Source organism: Diceros bicornis, chromosome 8 (assembly GCF_020826845.1).
Source record: "Diceros bicornis minor isolate mBicDic1 chromosome 8, mDicBic1.mat.cur, whole genome shotgun sequence".
Taxonomy (NCBI): domain Eukaryota; kingdom Metazoa; phylum Chordata; class Mammalia; order Perissodactyla; family Rhinocerotidae; genus Diceros; species Diceros bicornis.
Window position 1 is genome coordinate 82,125,834 of NC_080747.1, and position 19,186 is coordinate 82,145,019.

Consider the following 19,186-nt stretch of genomic DNA (forward strand, 5'->3'; position numbering starts at 1 on the left):
TGGGTATTTACCCTAAGAAAACAAAAACACTAACTCAAAAAGGTATCTGCACCCCCATGTTTATTGCAGAAATTTTTTTGGTGAGGAAGATTGTCCCTGAGCTAACATCTGTTGCCAATTTTTCTCTTTTTGCTTGAGAAAGATTCTCCCTGAGCTAACATCTGTGCCAATCTTGCTCTACTTTGTATATGGGTTGCCGCCACAGCATGGCTTGATGATCAGTGTGTAGGTCCGTGCCCAGGATATGAACAGAGTGTGTCAACTTAACCTCTATGCCACCAGGTCGGCCCATTGGCATTATTTACAATAGCCAAGATATGGAAACAACCTAAGTGTCTATAGATAGATGAACGGGTAAGGAAGATCTATATCTATATCTATATCATCTATATCTATATCTATATCTATATCTATATACATTGGAATATTATTCAGTCAGAAAAAAGAATGAAATTTTGCCATTTGTAAAAACATGGATGGTAGGAACTTAAGGGCATTATGCTAAGTTAAATAAGTCAGACAGAGAAAGACAAATACCATATGATCTCACTTAGATTTGGAATCTAAAACAAAAACCCCAAAACAAGCTCGTAGATACAGAGAACAGAACGGTGGTTGCCAGAAGTGGGGGAAGGGGGTGAGAGGTGGGTGAAATGGGTGAAAGGAGTCAAAAGGTACAATTTTCGAGTTATAAAAAAATGTCATGAGGATGTAATGTACAGCTTGGTGAGTATAATTAATAATATTGTATTTGAAAGTTGCTAAGAGAATGAATCTTAAAAGTTCTCATCACAAGAAAAAAGAAACCTGTAATAAAAGAACACTTCGTCCCCCAGTTATTTCCCAATCTTTCTCTCCCACCCACTCTGAAACATGGAATTGCCTAGGGGATATTTCTTATTCAAATTTAGAATGAACTAAAATTCTTTTTGCTTTGAAACTTTAGTTAAGATCTCTTAAGGCAATAAGCTATCTGCAAAAGCACTGGAAATGATTGGTTTCTGGGTGAGTGGTGGTCTTTAAACATCATACTTAGATGAGAATCATCTGGCGATCTCTCTGACTTGCTTTCATTCATAATACATCTCCTGAGTCATTTGTTGACATGACAAATACCTGAAAGGGCAGGCCCGAACAAGGAACCCAGGTGTTCTCCTCTCTCTTGTTATCGTTGATGGTGAGTTAGCTTTGTTTGTGGGTTATTAAGCAACCTCCAGGTTCTCTCACTGATTGCCATAAGGCTGTGCAGATGGCCTTCCGGACCCTGGGTCCCATGACTGAAACAAGCAGCCAAGTCCACATACATGACCATCAATCGCACCAAAAGAATGTTTGGCCTCCAGTATAGTGCTCCCATTCTACTTTTATTCTTGCCCCACTAATTTTGGCTTTTCTTCTTATGCAATGGCCTATTTCCTGAATATTGCTAGGTATTTGACAAATAGAATTTAATGTACCTCAATAAAATTGTTAGTTTAACATTTACAGAGAATACTTAACAGAGGTTATTTGTGCACTAATCATTAGCTAACAGAATTAAGTAGTCACGATCTAAGAATATGATTATCCGATACAGACTTGTGCTCACTCTACTTCAACTTCTGAGTAATTTTCTAACGATTCTGTCAAAACAGCTTTCTTTCTAATCCTATAGCAGTTTGTGTGATTTGTAAAGTAGCAAAGGGTTAATTCAGAGTTCAGTTATGTTACTTCTTTTTGTTCATTTACTGTTTCTGGAGGAGCTAAGTCATTGTATCAGAGCCATTACTTAAACCATCAACATGAAATTTTCTTCAAACTGAACATTTTCTTCATTTTGACTAAGCTTTGTGCAGCTGGCTAAAAGTGAGTACAAGCTATGTACACTCACAGTCACATTTTTTTAAGGAGACCAGCAAATATGGAAATTCTTGATTCTAGAGTCAAAATTTTCATTGCTGGGCATCCTGACTGTGTGTACCGTTACAGGCCTATCAGGGTGCCAGCCACTCTGTGGTTCCGTTTTTATCCTTTGACTTTGATGGGGAAGGAGGCGGATTGAAATCAATGTAAATAGAGAGTCCGTGCTGGGTTTGGAGAAGGCGCCCACCACAACCTCCCCACACACATCCCATGGAGGACTCCATTACTCTGTAAGAGCACTGACAAGCATGCCCACAACCCGCTGGCCACCTGCTCCCCACAACCTGGGAGGAAGGAGGGTTGGAGCTGGGTGCAGGCCTCTGCACAGACAGCAGGATTTCATGCCCACTATTGTGACACGGACATTTAGAACCATCTCTCTTTCTCTGGATCTCACATCATCAGCACCAATGTAAAAACACTGGAGCACCCAGCAACATGGGACCCAGTGTGTTCCATGATGTTATCTTAGGAACATTCTGAAAGCTGCCTTGATCCTAAATATCTCCTTCAGCATTTTTGACAAAACAATTAAATGATTCCCTGCGTTTACATGGCACTTCACAGTTGACAAAGCCCTTTCACTAGCGTCCTCCCATCTAATCTCCATGAAGCTGGAATAGGTTGGTAGAGTAATCTTTTAAAACAAAGGGTGACATGGGCTCAGAGAGGATGAGTCACTTACTGAAGGTCACAAGTAAGTGGTAGATCACTTGCTCTAAGTCTAGAATCCTTCCCACATCAAACAAATCGCAGACACAGAAAGGAATAACACCTTTGGAGATACCTAAAACTCCTTAAAAGAATAGGCTTTTCGTTATATATATATAAATATATATATTTAGAGATAAAGCTCAAAATGCAAATCTTCCCCTGAGAATGGGAAAGCATTAACAAATGGGTGTCATAGGCTTTCACATATTCAAAAATTAAACTAATTCCAGGGTTATAGACCTGATTTAAGACATGGTAGTTAATAGAAAAGGTCTAGATTGAAAATAATTTTTGAAAAAACGTACCTCTGTATGTGTATATGTATCTACTTAGAAAATATATTGCTTTCGATGTTTGCGCCATTTCTAGGTTACGTGCCGTGTCCACAGCTGCTTCATTCCCATCCCTACACTTCAAGCCACCATATTACTTTTTAATTACCTTAAGACTCATTTTCAGTTAATTGTAATAATTAACTAAGGTTGAGCAATAAAGCACTTTCATGAGTAAAAGTTACTCATGAAATTTTTTTTAGAAAAGTTACTCATGAGATTTTTTAAATATGGTTCCAGGAATAGTTTAGTTTTCACATTTAATATGACACGTAGCATGAAACGGCTTTTACTTAAAAGAACAATTATATATTCGCTGCCAACAGTATAAAAGCAGTAAAAACACTTCCCACCACCTTATAAAATTGTGTGACATTTTCCTAAGAATTCCCTGCATTTAGAAATTCTAGACCTTCTCCACTTATAAATCTGAGTGTATCTTTTTGCAGACTGTATTTTTTACTGTAGGGCTTTGGCGCATTTCGTAAAGAGGAAAATACAGACACTGGAAATACAGGTAGAAGTAGAAGACTTAAAGCACAATAGCCCATCACGTGTATGTTGGGGGCAAGTTTAATGTGCACCTCCTCTGCTAGGCTTCAATACTAAGGGTGGCAAAGACACAAAAAGTGCAAGAAGTCACATGACACACCTTCCCTCAGTGGGAAAGATGACATGATTCAACACGAGGAGAATGATTAAGAAGGAAAGTTTATTGGACTCAATTACCCAGCTGATAGTTCATCTAGCTCTCACTTGGATTTTAAACATTTGCTTGACAAATGATTTCACATCACTTTTTGTTTCTTGCAGAAAGCTCCCATGTGTAATTATCAATAGCATCTCTGAAGAATGGAATTATTCATGTTGTCTGGCTGATGTTCCAGGGGATGGAGGAGCCAGAAGACTGCTACAAGTGAAGACATTTGTATGGTCTCAAAATGTCAGGATGGTACGGAGACTGAAACAGGAGATAAAAGATGTTAATTGTTTGAACGTTTAGATAATTCACACTATGTGAGAGTCCACGAGCATTTACGTGTCTCAGTGAAAGGCTGTCTGTTTCCCGCCACTCCTTCCCATCCCTGTGCATTCAAGGTAAATCAAGTCAAAGGGCAGTTCATCTTGTCCTGGTTCTCGCTCGTGTTTTCCCTAACCTTAATCTCAATCACAACATCGTGAATGTGACTGCCACCTAGGCTCTTTAAATATTAGCACCCTCAAAAAATCATTTTTGAGCACCTACATGCCTGCCATAATAATGAATACAAAACAACAATGGGTAATGATATGTAATAAGTTCTTGCTATTTGTCACATACTCTGCAGAGGCTTTTCATGCATTGTATCATTTAAACCTCAAACAACGATGCTATGAGGCAGGTTCTAATATGATTTCCATCTTAGAGGTTAAAAATACTGAGACTTAGAGAGATCTGTAACTTGCTTCAGGCCACACATCTAGTGTGGGACGCTGGGATTTAAACCCCAAGTTGTACAAATTACCAGATTGATAGGCAATTTGCCTGAAGGAACTGATAATGTAACAAAGTTAAGACCAGGTTGAAGGTTTAATAGAACTTTGATAAAGAAATGTTTAAGATTCTTAGAAGTAGATAATAAAGTTGATTTGTATTCAGAGAGACTTCATTCTTGGGAAGATCAGAAATATAACATTTACACTGGAACTAATGTCTTTTCTAAAAACCATCTTCTGATGGATAAATACTTTCAGAAAAAGATGGTCTTTGTGTCTTTAAAAAAATTATATATATTATGTATGTATATATTATATGTATGTACATATATATAATAAGAAAATATATGTAGATGATTTAGAAACTACAGGACAGTGTAAAGAAGAAAGTAAAAATAACCTGTAATCCTACAACCTAGAGATAGTCAGTGTTAATATTTTCTTGAATTTTGATCAACTTTTTTCTAGACATATGTAAATTTTTTAGTGCTCTTGTTGAAAACTTGGGATCATATTGTACATATAAGTTTGTATTCTCTATTCTGTAACTCAAAATTTCATCATGAGAATTTCCCATTTGTATGAAATCATTTCTTTTTCATGACTTCATGGATTTCTAGTACATGGCTGGAATTTATTTAACCATCCATCCCCTTATTGTTAGGCTTTTATGATGTTTCCAATTTTTGATACTATAGATGATACATGAACATTCTTAAACAGATGTGTGTTTGCATATCTGATTATTTCTGTAGAATAGATTCCCAGAACTGGAATTGCTGGGACAAAGGATCTAAGATTTTTTAAAGGTTTCTGATACAAATTACCAAATTGCTTTCCAGAAAGGAGGTAATCCGGGGCTCTTCGAATACTCATTTCTTTCCTTCCTCAATAATATTTATCAGACTAAGTGTTTAGTATAATATGTCATGTGTGTGGTTGCTTAGTAAATGCTGTATACAGTTGAAACCCTCATGAGAAGAAGTATGAGGCAGCAGAAAATCAGGGGCTGTGGAACTAGAAGGCGGGAGCTAGATATAACTGCCCATTACTAGTTGTGCCTTAAATGTTAATGCAAGTGACAAAATTCTTCTTTTTAGGTGGTCGTAAAAGTTAAATTTAGAGGTAGGAAGTGGAATTCGCTTATCTTCCTAAGTTTGAAGAAAATGTAAGACAAACATTTAAAATAGCAATTTTTTTTTTTTTGGTGAGGAAGATCGGCCCTGAGCTAACATCTGCCAATCCTCTTCTTTTTTTGCTGAGGAAGACTGGCCCTGGGCTAACTTCCATGCCCATCTTCCTCCACTTTATATGGGACACTGCCACAGCATGTCTCTCCAAGCAGTGCGTTGGTGTGCGCCTGGGATCTGAACCGGTGAACCCTGGGCTGCCGCAGCGGAGTGCATGCACTTAACCACTTGTGCCACTGGACTGGCCCCTTAAAATAGCATTTTGTACTCTTCCTCTTTGCAATAATTTTTATTCGTGAAAAATTCTTTGTAAATGGAAAAAAGAATTAATAATGGTCAGTGGTTTTTTTACAAAAAATTGTGATATCTGTATAGAAAACAAGCCCAATGTAGCTCCACTTACTCCCATAGCAAGTTTTTGGGATGTCCTGAATAGAATTTAAATTTATAACCATCAGTGGTCAACCTTTTTAGGTGGCCAGCCAGAGGCTCCATGACTCAATGTCGTAATTATGAGCATGAGTCTCTGATTCTTTTTCCTCGCAAGGGTGAGTGTTGTCTTGTGAAGAAGGCTGAATGACTCTGATCATTTAGATTTGCTGTAACCAACAGAATTTGGCTTCAGCAGAACAGGAAATGTAAAGCAACTGCTCTTAGCTTCTCATAATACAATCTTAAATGGTCTACATGCAAAGTTTGAACTGGTAATGGAAAACCAAGACGTTCCAATGTTTTTCTCATTCTTCCACCATTTTTTCTCTGTTAGCCAAACCCCACCATAAAAAGAAACTTAAAATCTACCTCTTTCCAGAGCGAAGCAGGTCAAATCCTTCATTTATTTTTTCAAAAGGTAAAACATGGGTTATTAAGGGATCCAATGCAAACTTTTTAGCCATAAAATCAGCCACAAGTTTGGGGACAGAATCTTTACTCTTAAAACCTGAAAATAAAGTGAGATAGTTGTTGGATTCAGCCAGTGGTAAGAGGAGAATTGGAGAGGAGACTTTCCAAATAGAATTTACATGAAAGCGCACGAAAAGTGCTACATTCCACAAACTGCTATTACTGAGGTTAATAAGAGACAGTGTGCTTTGAGATCCTCTCACAGTGGTTTGGCTTTTTTTTCTTTAGTTCCCCAACAAACTAGGGTCCTTGGTGATCAGTTCTCTCGCAAAGAAATTATGGTACAAGTGGTTATTCCCACCATTTGCACCAAGGAGAAAATTTAGCAATTGTCTAAATTTGGGCAATGGGAGTGCAGACGTGAATTATTGCTATGGGCTTCCTGGGTCTACCAGGTATTTCAGTGCCTTGTGCAGTCTCAAGTGTCAAAAGATGTGCTGCTGAAAGAGGCTAGTTAGTTCATGGGGACACCAGAAAAGTCTGTTGGGACCTTCTGTGTGCATTAGTTCCACATCCAGTTCATTTGGAGCCTATAGATACAAAGGAATTTAAATTTATTTTTAACCATGTTGCTTTTTAAAACCTGGCCTGGTCACTTGTAAAAGGGAAGAAATCCTGAGGTTAGTAAGAATTTGGCCCTCAAGCCTAATGACATACCGCCAAAAATAGCTCCTTTCCAGGTACGTCCACTCAATAGCAACATAGGGTTCACAGAGAGATTTTGGGAATCAGGAGGTACTCCTACAATGACGCTTACACCATATGCTTCATGACAGCATGACAAGGAAGCCATCTGGAATAAAATTAATACGTAGCACCATTAAAGTGAATTCTCTGATAGTCCCCACTCGTGATACACAGTATCACGTAATATTGATTTAGCTAGATTGTGAGTGTGCGGAGGGAAGAGATTATGACTTTTATTTCTTGATTCCCCATTATTTCCTAAAGCCACTAGCTGTGGCTTCAGAAAATGCCCAGACAAGCTTTTTGGAATGAGAAATGGATGAATGAACTTTTGTGTACTTAATTCTTTCTTATAAAGTAATAAAGAGGAAAATATCATTACAAACATACATATAAAATCTGATTCCTTAAATAAAGGTAATGTTTATCATCACATGGCCCTCAGGCAATCTATGAGTTGGTTTTACATATATATGTATATATATACACACACACATACACACACACTACAATTTCTTTATTCCTTCATCTGTCAGTGGGTATTTAGGTTGTTTCTAAATCTTGGCTCTTGTGAATAATGCTGCAAAAAATATGGGGGTGCAGCTATCTCTTTGAGATGTGATTTTATGTTCATTGGATATATACCCAGAAGTGGGATTGCTGGATCATATGGTAGCTCTATTTTAAGGTTTTTGAGGAACCTCAATACTGTTTTTCATAATGGCCATACCAATTTACATTCCCACCAACAGTGCACAAAGGTTCCCTTTTCTCCACACCCTCCACCACACTTGTTATCTCTTGTCTTTTTGAAAATAGTCATCCTAAGAGGTGGGAGGTGATATCTTGTGGTTTTGATTTGCATTTCCCTGACAATTAGTGATGCTGAATGCCTTTTCCATATAGCTGTCGGCCTAAAATGGACATGTTTTAAATGTGCTTTTACCTCCCAAAATGCACATTGATTTTTCTTTAAACTGTACCTATTACTTTGGAATCTCAAAAGAAAGCCTTCCTCCTCCAGTCAGGTTTTTAAACACGGCTGTAGTAAGAAAATTGTTTAGGCTCCCCCAGCAATATATGATGATTGGTCCTTTGACTTTGGAGTATGACATTTGGAAGACCAGACCACCTCAGAACGTGTGGCTATTGGACACTGGTGTCTTCAGGTAAAGTAACAATCCAATTCCACATGAGAAAATGGAGGGAAAGCCATAGAAAAGGGGCAGGAGAAAAGCTACAGCCTTGGAAAAAGTTGCATTCTCTTGGCGCTTCAGTCACCTATGGCATATTGTCCCAGGTCGAGACTGCAAAGAGCTTTACTCTCAGGGTGCTACTCCCTATGACCAACACTGTTGGGACTTACTGGAGAACCACAAAAGGGGGGTTTGTTGGTCTCTGGGGATTTTTTCAGTAGGATTCTAGAGAATTCTGATTAAGTGAAATATAGCTGGAAATGTATTCCCTGTTGCAATTGACAATATTTGTAATTATTTGAAAGTCACATCATGTATATTCCAAAGTTGATGTAAGCACTGCAAGGCTGGAAACAGCATTTCATATTGATAACACGAGCTGACAGTTATTACCACTGGTGCTTACCACTTGACAGGCAGCATTGTGCTCTTTTCCACGTATTATCTCATGCAACCCATAAACAATGCTATGAGATATGTATCTCAAATGTTTTAAGCAGAAAAACCTGTTGCCTTTTAAAGTCTTCAGTTCAACACACGGATTTGGGTGCTTACTTTGTACCAGGTGCTGTGCTGTCTGCTGTGGTAAAATAGCGCATATTTTCTGTTAATAAAGTGATATGAAGCTTAAAATTGCTCATTATTTCTTTTGGCCAAAATATATATGGAAAAAAAATGAGAATTCATTAAAACATACAAAAATTGTTAAATAATTTTTGTTAAGAATGTGGGGAAAAATCAAACTTGCCAACTTGAGAACAGAATTTGTATTATTTATATTTACTTCAGTCTGAACCATTTTTTTTGGTGAGGAAGATTGACCCTGAAGCTAACATCTGTTGCCAATCTTCCTCTTTTTGCTTGAGGAAGATTGGCCCTGACCTAACATCTGTGCCCATCTTCCTCTATTTTGTATGTAGGAGGCCACCACAGCATGGCTTGATGAGCGGTGTGTAGGTCTGTGCCTGGGATCTGAACCCTTGAACACTGGGCAGCTGAAGCAGAGAGTGTGAACCCAGCCACTACACTATTGGGCTGGCCCCAAGTTTGAAATTTTTAACAAAAGATTAACAAGGTAAATTTGTAATGGCTCAATAAAAAAAAAATCTCTTCCTTCTCTAAAGGGGAACTATTACTTATGACAGGTTTGCTTAGCTGATAGAATGAAAGATTTCTCATAATTGTGAATTATGCAATCCAGATGAGAAACAGGAGATGGAAAATCACCCTTCATAGCTTTAAAAATATTCTGTGTATATAATATTTGCATTCTCTGGCCTAAGAGCAAACTCCAGAATGCAGAAGCAGCTATCTCAAGGCATTTCACGGAACATACCATGGTGTCGAGCCGACCAATGACTTCAAATGAAAAATCCACACCCCCACTGCTCATTTCCTTCAGCACCTCCTGGATGGGTTTCTCGTAGTCCTGAGGGTTGATGCACTCAGTGGCCCCCACCTCTTTGGCCTTCGCAAACTTGTCTTTGTTGATGTCCACCCCAATGATCCTGGCCGCTCCGGCTGCTTTACAGCCCATGATGACAGACAGGCCAACGCCGCCAAGGCCAAACACGGCACAGGTGGAGCCCTGGGTGACCTGTGTTTTCAGAAAATGCAGAAGAGAATTAGGTAATGAATGTTAGAAAGTACCTCAACTGTATAAAATGCTATGCCTTGTCCGTCATCAGGAGCTGCTCAGACCATGTCCACCTGCTGTCAAAGCCTCTTTTGGCTTGAGTTGTCTCAATGTTTAAGTCGAGGGGGTTGAACTAGATCTTTGCTGGACGTTAGACATTAGACCTGGGGAACTTTAAAAAATCCCAGTACTCAGGTCACAGCCCATAACCAATTAAGTCAGAAGCTCTGTAGGTGGGACCCAGCCCCCAGGTGACTCCAGTGGGAAGCCTGGGCTGGGGGCTAGTGGACTGGACGATCTTTGAGCTCTAAATGCTAGTGACTTGCATCTATAGAGAATCTAGTGGCTCGAATCTATTGATAGCCAGCTTCAGTATATCACATGTACACAAACACGATTTTTGGGAAATGAAATAATAAGTGGAAAAGGTTACTCCAGGAGACCGAAAAAATAATCCAATTGAACCCTCAACAATTAACTCCTTGGTTCGTTAACTTTCAGTAGTCATAACCAGTATAAAGAGAGCAGAAATTAGCTCTGAAGCATAGCAGAGGTATCCTCAGCTTAGAGCAAAACCTAACAACAGGAAAAGTTAACAGGGAACTTGAAGATAACATAGCTTGAGACCAACGTGGTCTTGGGTCGTTATCCCTGCTTTTACAAATACACTAATGAACAATAATGCAATGAAAGGTTGGTCTATGTTTTAAGAATGGACGACATTCCTCATTATGAGTGCCCTTGGCTTCTGCTTTGTGTGTAGGCTCACTTCGACCACCTGCTCAAACAGAGGATGCAGTTGCACAAGAGGCTTAGTGCGCCAGTCACAGACACGTGGAAAACACGTGCTGTCAATTGTTTAAACTGGCTAGTGACTGTTTAATAAACCTAGTCTGCTGGAGTCAGCCTTCAGTGTGGGTAAAATGCTCCTCCTGTGCCAAGAAAACTTTCCTTGGGGCATGGCACCACTTTTTACCTTACTTGGAGAAATATGAGGCTTGTGACTGTGATTTAAAAAAGCTAGTAATTATGTGTTATGGTTTAAGAATCAGCAGGAGTTTTGAGAGATAGGTTAGTTGCAGCTCTCATACTAACCAGCTGTGAGATTTTGGGCAAATAGCTTTATGTTTCTGGGCCTCGGTTTTGTGAAATGAAAGGAGACTACCAGATTTCCAACCTTTTGGAAAGAGGAGCGTTTAAGGAATTTCTCCTTAAAATCTACCCCTTCAGAAGTGTGTGTGTGTGTTTGTGTTCACGGCAGGGGATGAGATGTAGCAGTGGAATAAATGCATCATTGAGGCTTCATTGCTTTCCTCATGGGGATCCACAGACTGGGTGTGTTGACGACCCTCGGTCTGGAGGTGTGTCAGGTAAGGCTTTGGAATCTACTGTTAATCCTAATTCTGGGAGTAGAGGCTCCATGGACTAGCTACTCCTCAAAGGCAACCCCTTCCTTTCATTTACTTTTGCTGCCTCAGAACCTAGCAGAACCTACTGTGCCTGGCGCATGTTGGTGCTGTCTGACTGTAGAGTGAACGACTGAATGAGCTCCCAGCTCTGAAGTTTAGTCATCCCATAAAGAACAAATATACAAGAATCATTATTGAAAATGACATCTTTAATTTTTCTTAATTAATTATCCACAGCTTTTTCATTAGTGATAAACAGATAAATTTTCTAGGATATGCTCTAAAATCCTTCTGAGAGCATTTTTCTATTCATAATCGATATTCTAAATTCTATGGAGTATATCAGTGTTATTATGGTGGCAGGGGGAAAGCTACCAGTAAATCTATGAAGAATGATCTCTGATTCCTGTGAGAAATTGCTTTCCTTTTGGTTCCTGACAGTCCGAGTGTAACTGGTTTTATCAACCATTGTCTTTCCTACCTTGGCAATTTTGACTGCAGACCCATAACCAGTAGAAAATCCACAGCCGATGAGACAGACTTTCTCCAGCGGTGAGGCCGCATCAATCTTGGCCACTGAGATCTCGTCCACCACTGTGTACTGGGAGTAGGTGCTGATGCCGAGGAAGTGGTGGATGGGCTTCCCTCTGCAGGTGAACCTGCTGGTACCATCCTGCATGGTTCCCCGAGGCGTGCTCAGACTAGTCAGGGCAACACATGGACACACAAGGGCATGAGACCAGGCATAACTTACGTGCAAATCTGCTGGCTGTGTAAGGAGAACATCAGAAACTTACTCATTTTTCAAGCAGAGGTTGCCTTCAGGGTGTTTACAAACACTGCATTTCCCACACTGGGGAGTAAAGAGTGGGATGACTTTGTCACCTGGAGGGGGATAAAACAAATCCTTCTTCAGTTTCTATCCAGGAACTAATAGAGCAAGAAGATAAAGCTTACACGTATGTATTTGAGACATTTGTCATTGAAATGTCTCCAAGAAGTAGGGTCCAGTCACCACTATGTCATTGGTCATTGCCTGCTAGTGTTGTTCTCAGTTTGGGTTTATATGTGCCTGAAGATTGTCAAAAAGGAAATGCAAAGTAGGGAAAAACATGGATTTTTAAATGTAGTTCCGCTGTATCAATAGTTATCTTTTATTTTGTGCCCTTTCTCATGGTGGTTTTACATATCGTCTCATTTAATCTTTATTAAACCTTCAATATTCTCAGTATAAGTATAAATATAAATTTTAGTTGTGAGAGGACTGCCATAGTTCCACTAGATGTTGGGGAGATCTGGTAGTTTGTAATAGTTTGGGGTACAGCAAAAATGAGAAGTTTTCACAACCATTTCTCGGTTTTTCAAAGTGACTATGCTTATCTTTACTATGAAATGACTACTTATTTTTGAAATTTTATTTCTTTTTTTAAGGAAACTAACAAAGATGGAACAAAGACGAATTCAAGAAATTCCTTTGAAAATCTCAGCCCTCAACAATGAGTTAGACACTTTCTTTTAGGACAAGAACTGGCTTTCAAATATTTCTGGCTGATAATTTGTGAATTATCTGTTTTTCCTGCTATGGTGGAGGGAGCAGGGATGAAAAGCAAGGGTGTCATTTATTATTAATTTATTTCTAACAAAAGGAAATACTAAGAGCTGAAATTCAAAGCAGACAATTTATTTCGTTATTTTCTGTTTACAGGTCAATTAAGTACTTGGTAAGGGGAGAGGTCGAATATACTGGCTAAAGTAACTTTTCAGAATTAAACATAATTTTTATTTTTAATTATCTATGCTACCTATCCACAAGACCCACAGAAATGGTTGGGCCATAACATTTAATAGATAAACTTTATATGGAGATGATGGCATAAAAATTTTCTATTTATTCACCCTTTACCTCTAAAAATATTTATTTATATTAATATACAATAAAATTAGGATAAAATAAAGATGAAACAGTGCTTTGTAACCAGTCACATTGAACCATGGTTAAAGGTAATAAAACTGCTAGGTCTGCTAGGTCTCTCTCATTTCCTTCCACCTAGTCTGTTTCAGTCATTCCCTGTTCAAGAAGGGAGGCCGTATCGGAAGAGGAAGCCAGTGAACAGGCTTCACTTCCCACATGAAGACATCACGTTGCTTCAGTCATAGCCTCATGGCCCCCATTCTGTGAAGTCAGCACAGAGCAGTTTCCATATACTGACCTAGAGGCTCAGGACATAGACTTATGCTTTCTCCCTGGTCTCATCTGTAGTTCTCTTTGAACTTGACAGCCAGTGCTCAGCAACACCAAAATGGAAGTTATTTGATTGTGAACTCCACTCTGGCAGGCGCTGTTTCTCTTTTGATCCTCACATATCCCCAGGATCTAACCTGGTGCCTGACGTCTAATAGGTACTCAGTAAATACCTGCTGAAGGAGGGAATGCGTGAGTGCATGAATGCATACATGCCTGAGTCAGGCAGGGAGGGAGCAAAGGAGGAGACCTCAGTTCAAGTCCCAGCTCCACTGAGACCTTCTGCAAGGCCTTTCATCTCTCACAGCTTCAGTTTCATCATCCAGCCTGGATGATCTTGGGCCCCTGAACCAAGTCACATCCCCTAAGTGTGAAATCTGCACCTGGTTTTACTGTAGTCACCCCTTCTCCAATGCTCTCCACAATGCCAGCTGCCTCATGGCCAACGATCACAGGAAGAGGTATGACAAGGTTTCCACTAACCACATGGTCATCCGATCGACAGATTCCTGAGGCCACCATCTACAGGATGAAGCTAGAATGATTAGATTCAGAAAAGATTATGGCCCTCAGAGGGACTTAACATACCCAATTTTCTGAAGTTGGGCGTCTAAAAGGTTTTCAAGGATTTTGCTAATAATCCCTTCTCTTCCCATATATAAAACTTGCAGTTTTATCACCAAGATCATTCAATCTAAAACTCTCCTCCACATTCCTTTCCTACATTAAACAATTTGGAATAATCTGTGAAATAATTGTTTCTGAAATATTTAAGTCATATAATATCCTTAAAGAATGCATCCTTTTTACAGACGTAAAAAATGCAGATCGACATCAAGAACATGAAGTCACTTAAGTTCCACCATCTAATGCTAATTAATTTTGAAATCTTGATATATATCCCTGTGTACTTCTTTTCTGTACAAACACATACATTTATTTATTTTTTAATTTTGCTAGGATTGTACTGTATTTACTCTTTGGTCTCTTTTTAAAAATTTAAGAATTTGTATTTATCTTTCCTTGATAATAAATGTCATTCTACTGTCTGGATGACCACATAAAAACTGCATCTTAATGGATTTTGGTTATTTCCGTTTTTCCTATTCTCTCAATTTTTTAAAACATAAAATTAAATAAAAGTGGAAAAAATGTTTCACCTTTATTCGGACTTCATGGGCCTTAGGGGGTGCGACATCCACCTCCTCAATAGAAAATGGTTTGTTTAGCTCCCATAACACAGCCGCTTTGCATTTTATTACCTGGAAATTGAACAGAAAGATGATACCAGTTTTTCCCCACTCCTGATTTCAGTGATTGACTCTTTCCTCTTTTTGTGCGCGACATCTAGGCTCATGCCTGGAACCTAAGTGTTCCATGGAAATGAATAACCTCTGACTTGCAAAGAGAATAAAAATACCCTTTTATAAAAATGTGTAAAGCCAGAACATAAGGACAGAGAAACAGAATTAACTATAATGAGACATTGAGACAAAATGGAATATATTCTTTTAGACCATCCTCATGTAGTTTTTCTCTCTAGGGTTGTTGCTGATATTTCCTAATGCAGTGCTGAGATCAGTTTTTACCCACAACTGTTGGCTTGTACATGACGTTCTAAATCACCATTATTTCGCTGGCAGATTCAATGTCTTTCCACTTAAAATCTGTTGCCCTCTTGCTCAATTCTCCACTGAAGCCCAAGCGATCTGACTGTATAACTCCAGTTCCATACTTGCCTGCCTGCCTGGCACTGGCAGACCTCCTTCTCGATTTGCCTGTTCCCCTCCTCTGATTTTCTCTCCCACTACTTTTGTGTGCTACTTGTTTGCACGACTCATTTGAAAGTTAGCTTCGGCAGCTCTGTTTTGTTATCAACTTATGTGTAGAGATTCCTTCCAGATTAGATATGAGGCAAAAGTTGCAGAGGTTAAAGCTACACACACACACACACACACACACGCACACACACACACACGTATATTTTTAAATGGGAGAGCTGTTTGTTTGATTTTCTCACTAGCATTGCTTACCCATAGACATTCTTAAAAATGAAAGTTGAACACATATTTTTGGTGCTTGGGAATGTAATACAAAACCTGTCTTCATCGTGGCAAAGCTTGGACAGTTAAGAGAATTTTTTCTAGAAAGAATTGATATAATTGCAAATATGATAAAAAATCAACTGAAATTTATGTAACAATTAATTTTCATTATTTATATGTCAAATTCTCCCACTTTGCAGAGTGTTTATCATGGTCAATGCCACAATCAATAAGACAGTACGTGGAAATAACACACTAATGGTAGATAGGTGTTGATTATTGGGTGCCTGCGATGTAGCAGGCACGCTGTGGCCTGTGCGGGGTGAGTTACATGTTCAATCTTTAAACCTCACAGGGCAGTATTTTTGAATTATTGGTCTTATTTTACAGACGAAAAGATTGAGGCTCAACTGACTCAGTAGTTGACTGAGTCATTTTCTCAAAGTCACAAAACAGGCGAGAGAATTAATATCAATCTAACTTTATCTTTTCACTCCCCCGTGGTGGTGAAAGATTAACAAAAGGTTAAATAGTAATAACAACAACAATAATAATAGCAGTGACTGACATCTATTGAATTATTTCTATGTACCACGTGCTATTCTAAGTGCTTTAGGGTATTAATTTATTAAATTCTCACAACCACCTTATAAAATAGGTATTATTACTATTGCCCTTTAGCATTTGAAGAAAATATAATACAGGAAAGGCAAACATAAATGAAGTGCTGTCACAAAGCTAAAAGTTATTGACGTTGCACTTGCGGGGGGAGGATCGATTACCTATTATTTGTTGTTTTCATTACTACATTTGGTTTACCCTTTTGCTCTCTGAACTCATTTCTTTTAAGCTGAGTTTTCGCAAATTTAAATTTTCTTTTTCCTAATTATTCTTCATTTGGAATGCAAATGCCATTGTAAATGCTAATCAGTAATGAATGAAAATAAAGATGGTTGGAATAAGAGAACTGTCAATTGCTTGCTCATGTGATTTCCCTCCAGTCTTATTGATATAGGCCAGTTGTGTCACATAGTGTGTGTAGAAACCTCAGAATGTTGAGTTATCATAACAAGATATTATATTGTGTGATCCACTTGTAACACAACAAATGTACTGGAAACAGTTGACAGGCTTCTGTAATGAAGCAGTGAGACAGCATGAATTGGTTATATTGAATGACCACATGAATCTCTCTGCACCTGTAAGCACAGTGAACAAAAAAGCATGGATCCATCGAAGACTTAGAACCAAATATCTCTGTTCCCAGTGCTAATAAGCAATTCAAACTGTATTAGTATTATTGTTTTTGTAAAATCATGTTGACTTTTGTATGTAGAAGATATTGTTTCATAGGATTTCTATGGAAATTTCCTGAACTGAGCTATAACAAGACCCTTTTAAATTAGAATTTGCATGTTGGTGTTGGCTTGCTTAACCTTGATTCTAATACTTTGAGATCAATCAAACTTTTGTCAGATGTAAGTTTACCGTATTCACAAAAAGAATATGATTATAAAGAATAACACATTTAAATTATGGTTTCTTAATATAAAGATAACTTTCTTAATATAAAGATAACTTCTTGATTAAAAACGTTTCTAACTTGAGATTTGCAAATTACTCATGATTGGCTGTAATGACTGCACATTTATTTAACATAGGAAATAAAGACTTTAATAGGTTACAAATGCTATACATTCTTGTTAAAGATATTTAGGAACAGCTTTTTCAATTGTAGTTCAACATACATTGCATATTGAAACATATAGTCTATGTTGTATTTCAGTATATATTGTATCTAATTTAGATATGTATTTTAAATTATTCATTAAATATTACATCTCTGTGTATTATGTTAATGAGAATATAATTCCAAAAGTAAAAATTTTGCTTACTTTTCCTGCTGTGCTCATGTTTCTGTTTTCTCTGCAGGCCAGGAGACTGGTGAATCCTTGCAGACTCTTCCCTGCTCGATTGCAGAAAGCAGATCTACTGCATGGATATTTTATTTGCTTGAGTAACGCCCAGTTCCATACACGTGATCCGGGATCTAAGTCACGGCCATCAACTTGGTCTCATCCCAAGTCTAATCAGAAACCAAAGACCACTGAATCAGCACTCAAACATTAACTTTGTTTGCAACATGCTGATTTTAGATAACATCATGATTTCATCAGGTTAAATATTTCCTTATACATCTCTCTTTTTTCTGGATTTCATATTTCTCCCCTCTCAATCCCACACAAGGTGTTCAGAGTTGTGTTTTCTCTTTGTGTGAACTAAGCTCCAACTTTTTTTTATTGAGGTATAATTGACATATAACATTATATTAGTTTCAGGTGTTCAACATAATGATTTGATACTTGTATACACTGTGAAATGATCACCACAGCAAGTCTAGTTACCATCTGTCACCACACAAAGTTACAAGAATTGTTTTTTCTTGTGATAAGAACTTTTAAGATTTACTCTCTCAGCAACTTTCAGATATGCAACAAAATAAAGACTTGAAGGTAAACCGTAAAACTCATAGAAGAAAACATAGGTGGTAAGCTCTTTGACATCGGTCTTGGCAACGATTTTTTGGATCTGACTCTAAAAGCAAATGCAACAAAAGCCAAAATAAACAAGTGAGATTACTTCAAACTAAAAGCTTCTGCACAGCAAAGGAAACCATCAACAAAATGAAAAGGCAATCTACTGAATGGGAGAAAATATTTACAGGTCATATATCTGATAAGGGGTTAATATCCAAAAACTATAAAGAATTTGTACAACTCAATAGCAAAACAACAAACAACCCAACTTCTAATCCACGTGATGAAGTTAGAAGGGAGGAGGAGTAAACAAACAGCAGAAATGACGTAGCACAGAGAGGGCTACAAGCCAGAGGGGTGGGTCTGCTCCAGCACTTTCCTCCTCTTCGTAGCAGAGAAGGCAGCCACCAATCAGCCACAGCAGAGATGCTCACCAGCGCTGGCATTTCTGCTCCACTCAACACCAGTCAGCACTGACTGAGCACCGCCCTGTTCCAGGCACACCTGGGTAGAGCGAGGTGGCAGCGATGGGTAAGAGATGGCCTCTACCCATGCCAAGAGGCAGGATGGGGCAGTGGTTATGGCATGGCCTTGGATTCAGGCAGACCCTATCCTTACCGGCTGTGTGAACTTGGATTTGTTATTTAACTGTTCTTGGCCTTCGTTGTCTCATCTGTAAATTGAGAATGAATAATAGTACCATCTGAAAGGGTTGTTTGATGAACAAATGAGATAATTGTTTTAAAGCATTTATCAGGGAGCCTGACAGATAGGACAGCCTTCAATAAATACTAGCTACAATTATTATCCCTAAAAGTAAGCTCACAATCTGGGGCGGGGGAGGGGGAGACACAGGCACCCAAGTCAGACCATCTGCGATTGCTGTATCAGAGAAAGGGCATTTTGATGGAAGAACT

General features: G+C 38.5%; 1 protein-coding gene across 1 annotated transcript; it reads right to left on the reverse strand.

The window, feature by feature from the left end:
- Positions 1-3,783: 3,783 nt before the first annotated feature.
- Positions 3,784-17,645, reverse strand: LOC131409375 (alcohol dehydrogenase S chain). Its single transcript, XM_058546466.1, has 9 exons — positions 17,628-17,645; positions 14,848-14,949; positions 14,071-14,209; positions 12,243-12,330; positions 11,927-12,146; positions 9,737-9,997; positions 7,175-7,310; positions 6,416-6,554; positions 3,784-3,909 (listed from the first exon to the last, which is right to left on the reverse strand). The coding sequence occupies exons 1-9, from the start codon at positions 17,643-17,645 to the stop codon at positions 3,885-3,887; spliced, it is 1,128 nt and encodes a 375-aa protein (XP_058402449.1). The 3' UTR covers positions 3,784-3,884.
- Between the last annotated feature and the right edge of the window lie 1,541 nt (positions 17,646-19,186).

Bases quoted from the DNA above. Each gene is read 5' to 3' on its own strand.
- LOC131409375 (XM_058546466.1), bottom strand. The intron at 14,210-14,847 runs GTGAAACATTTT...TTCATCCTGTAG, and splicing joins CCCATGAAGTCCGAATAAAG to ATGGTGGCCTCAGGAATCTG. The intron at 9,998-11,926 runs GTAGGAAAGACA...CTGAAAACACAG, and splicing joins CTGCAGTCAAAATTGCCAAG to GTCACCCAGGGCTCCACCTG.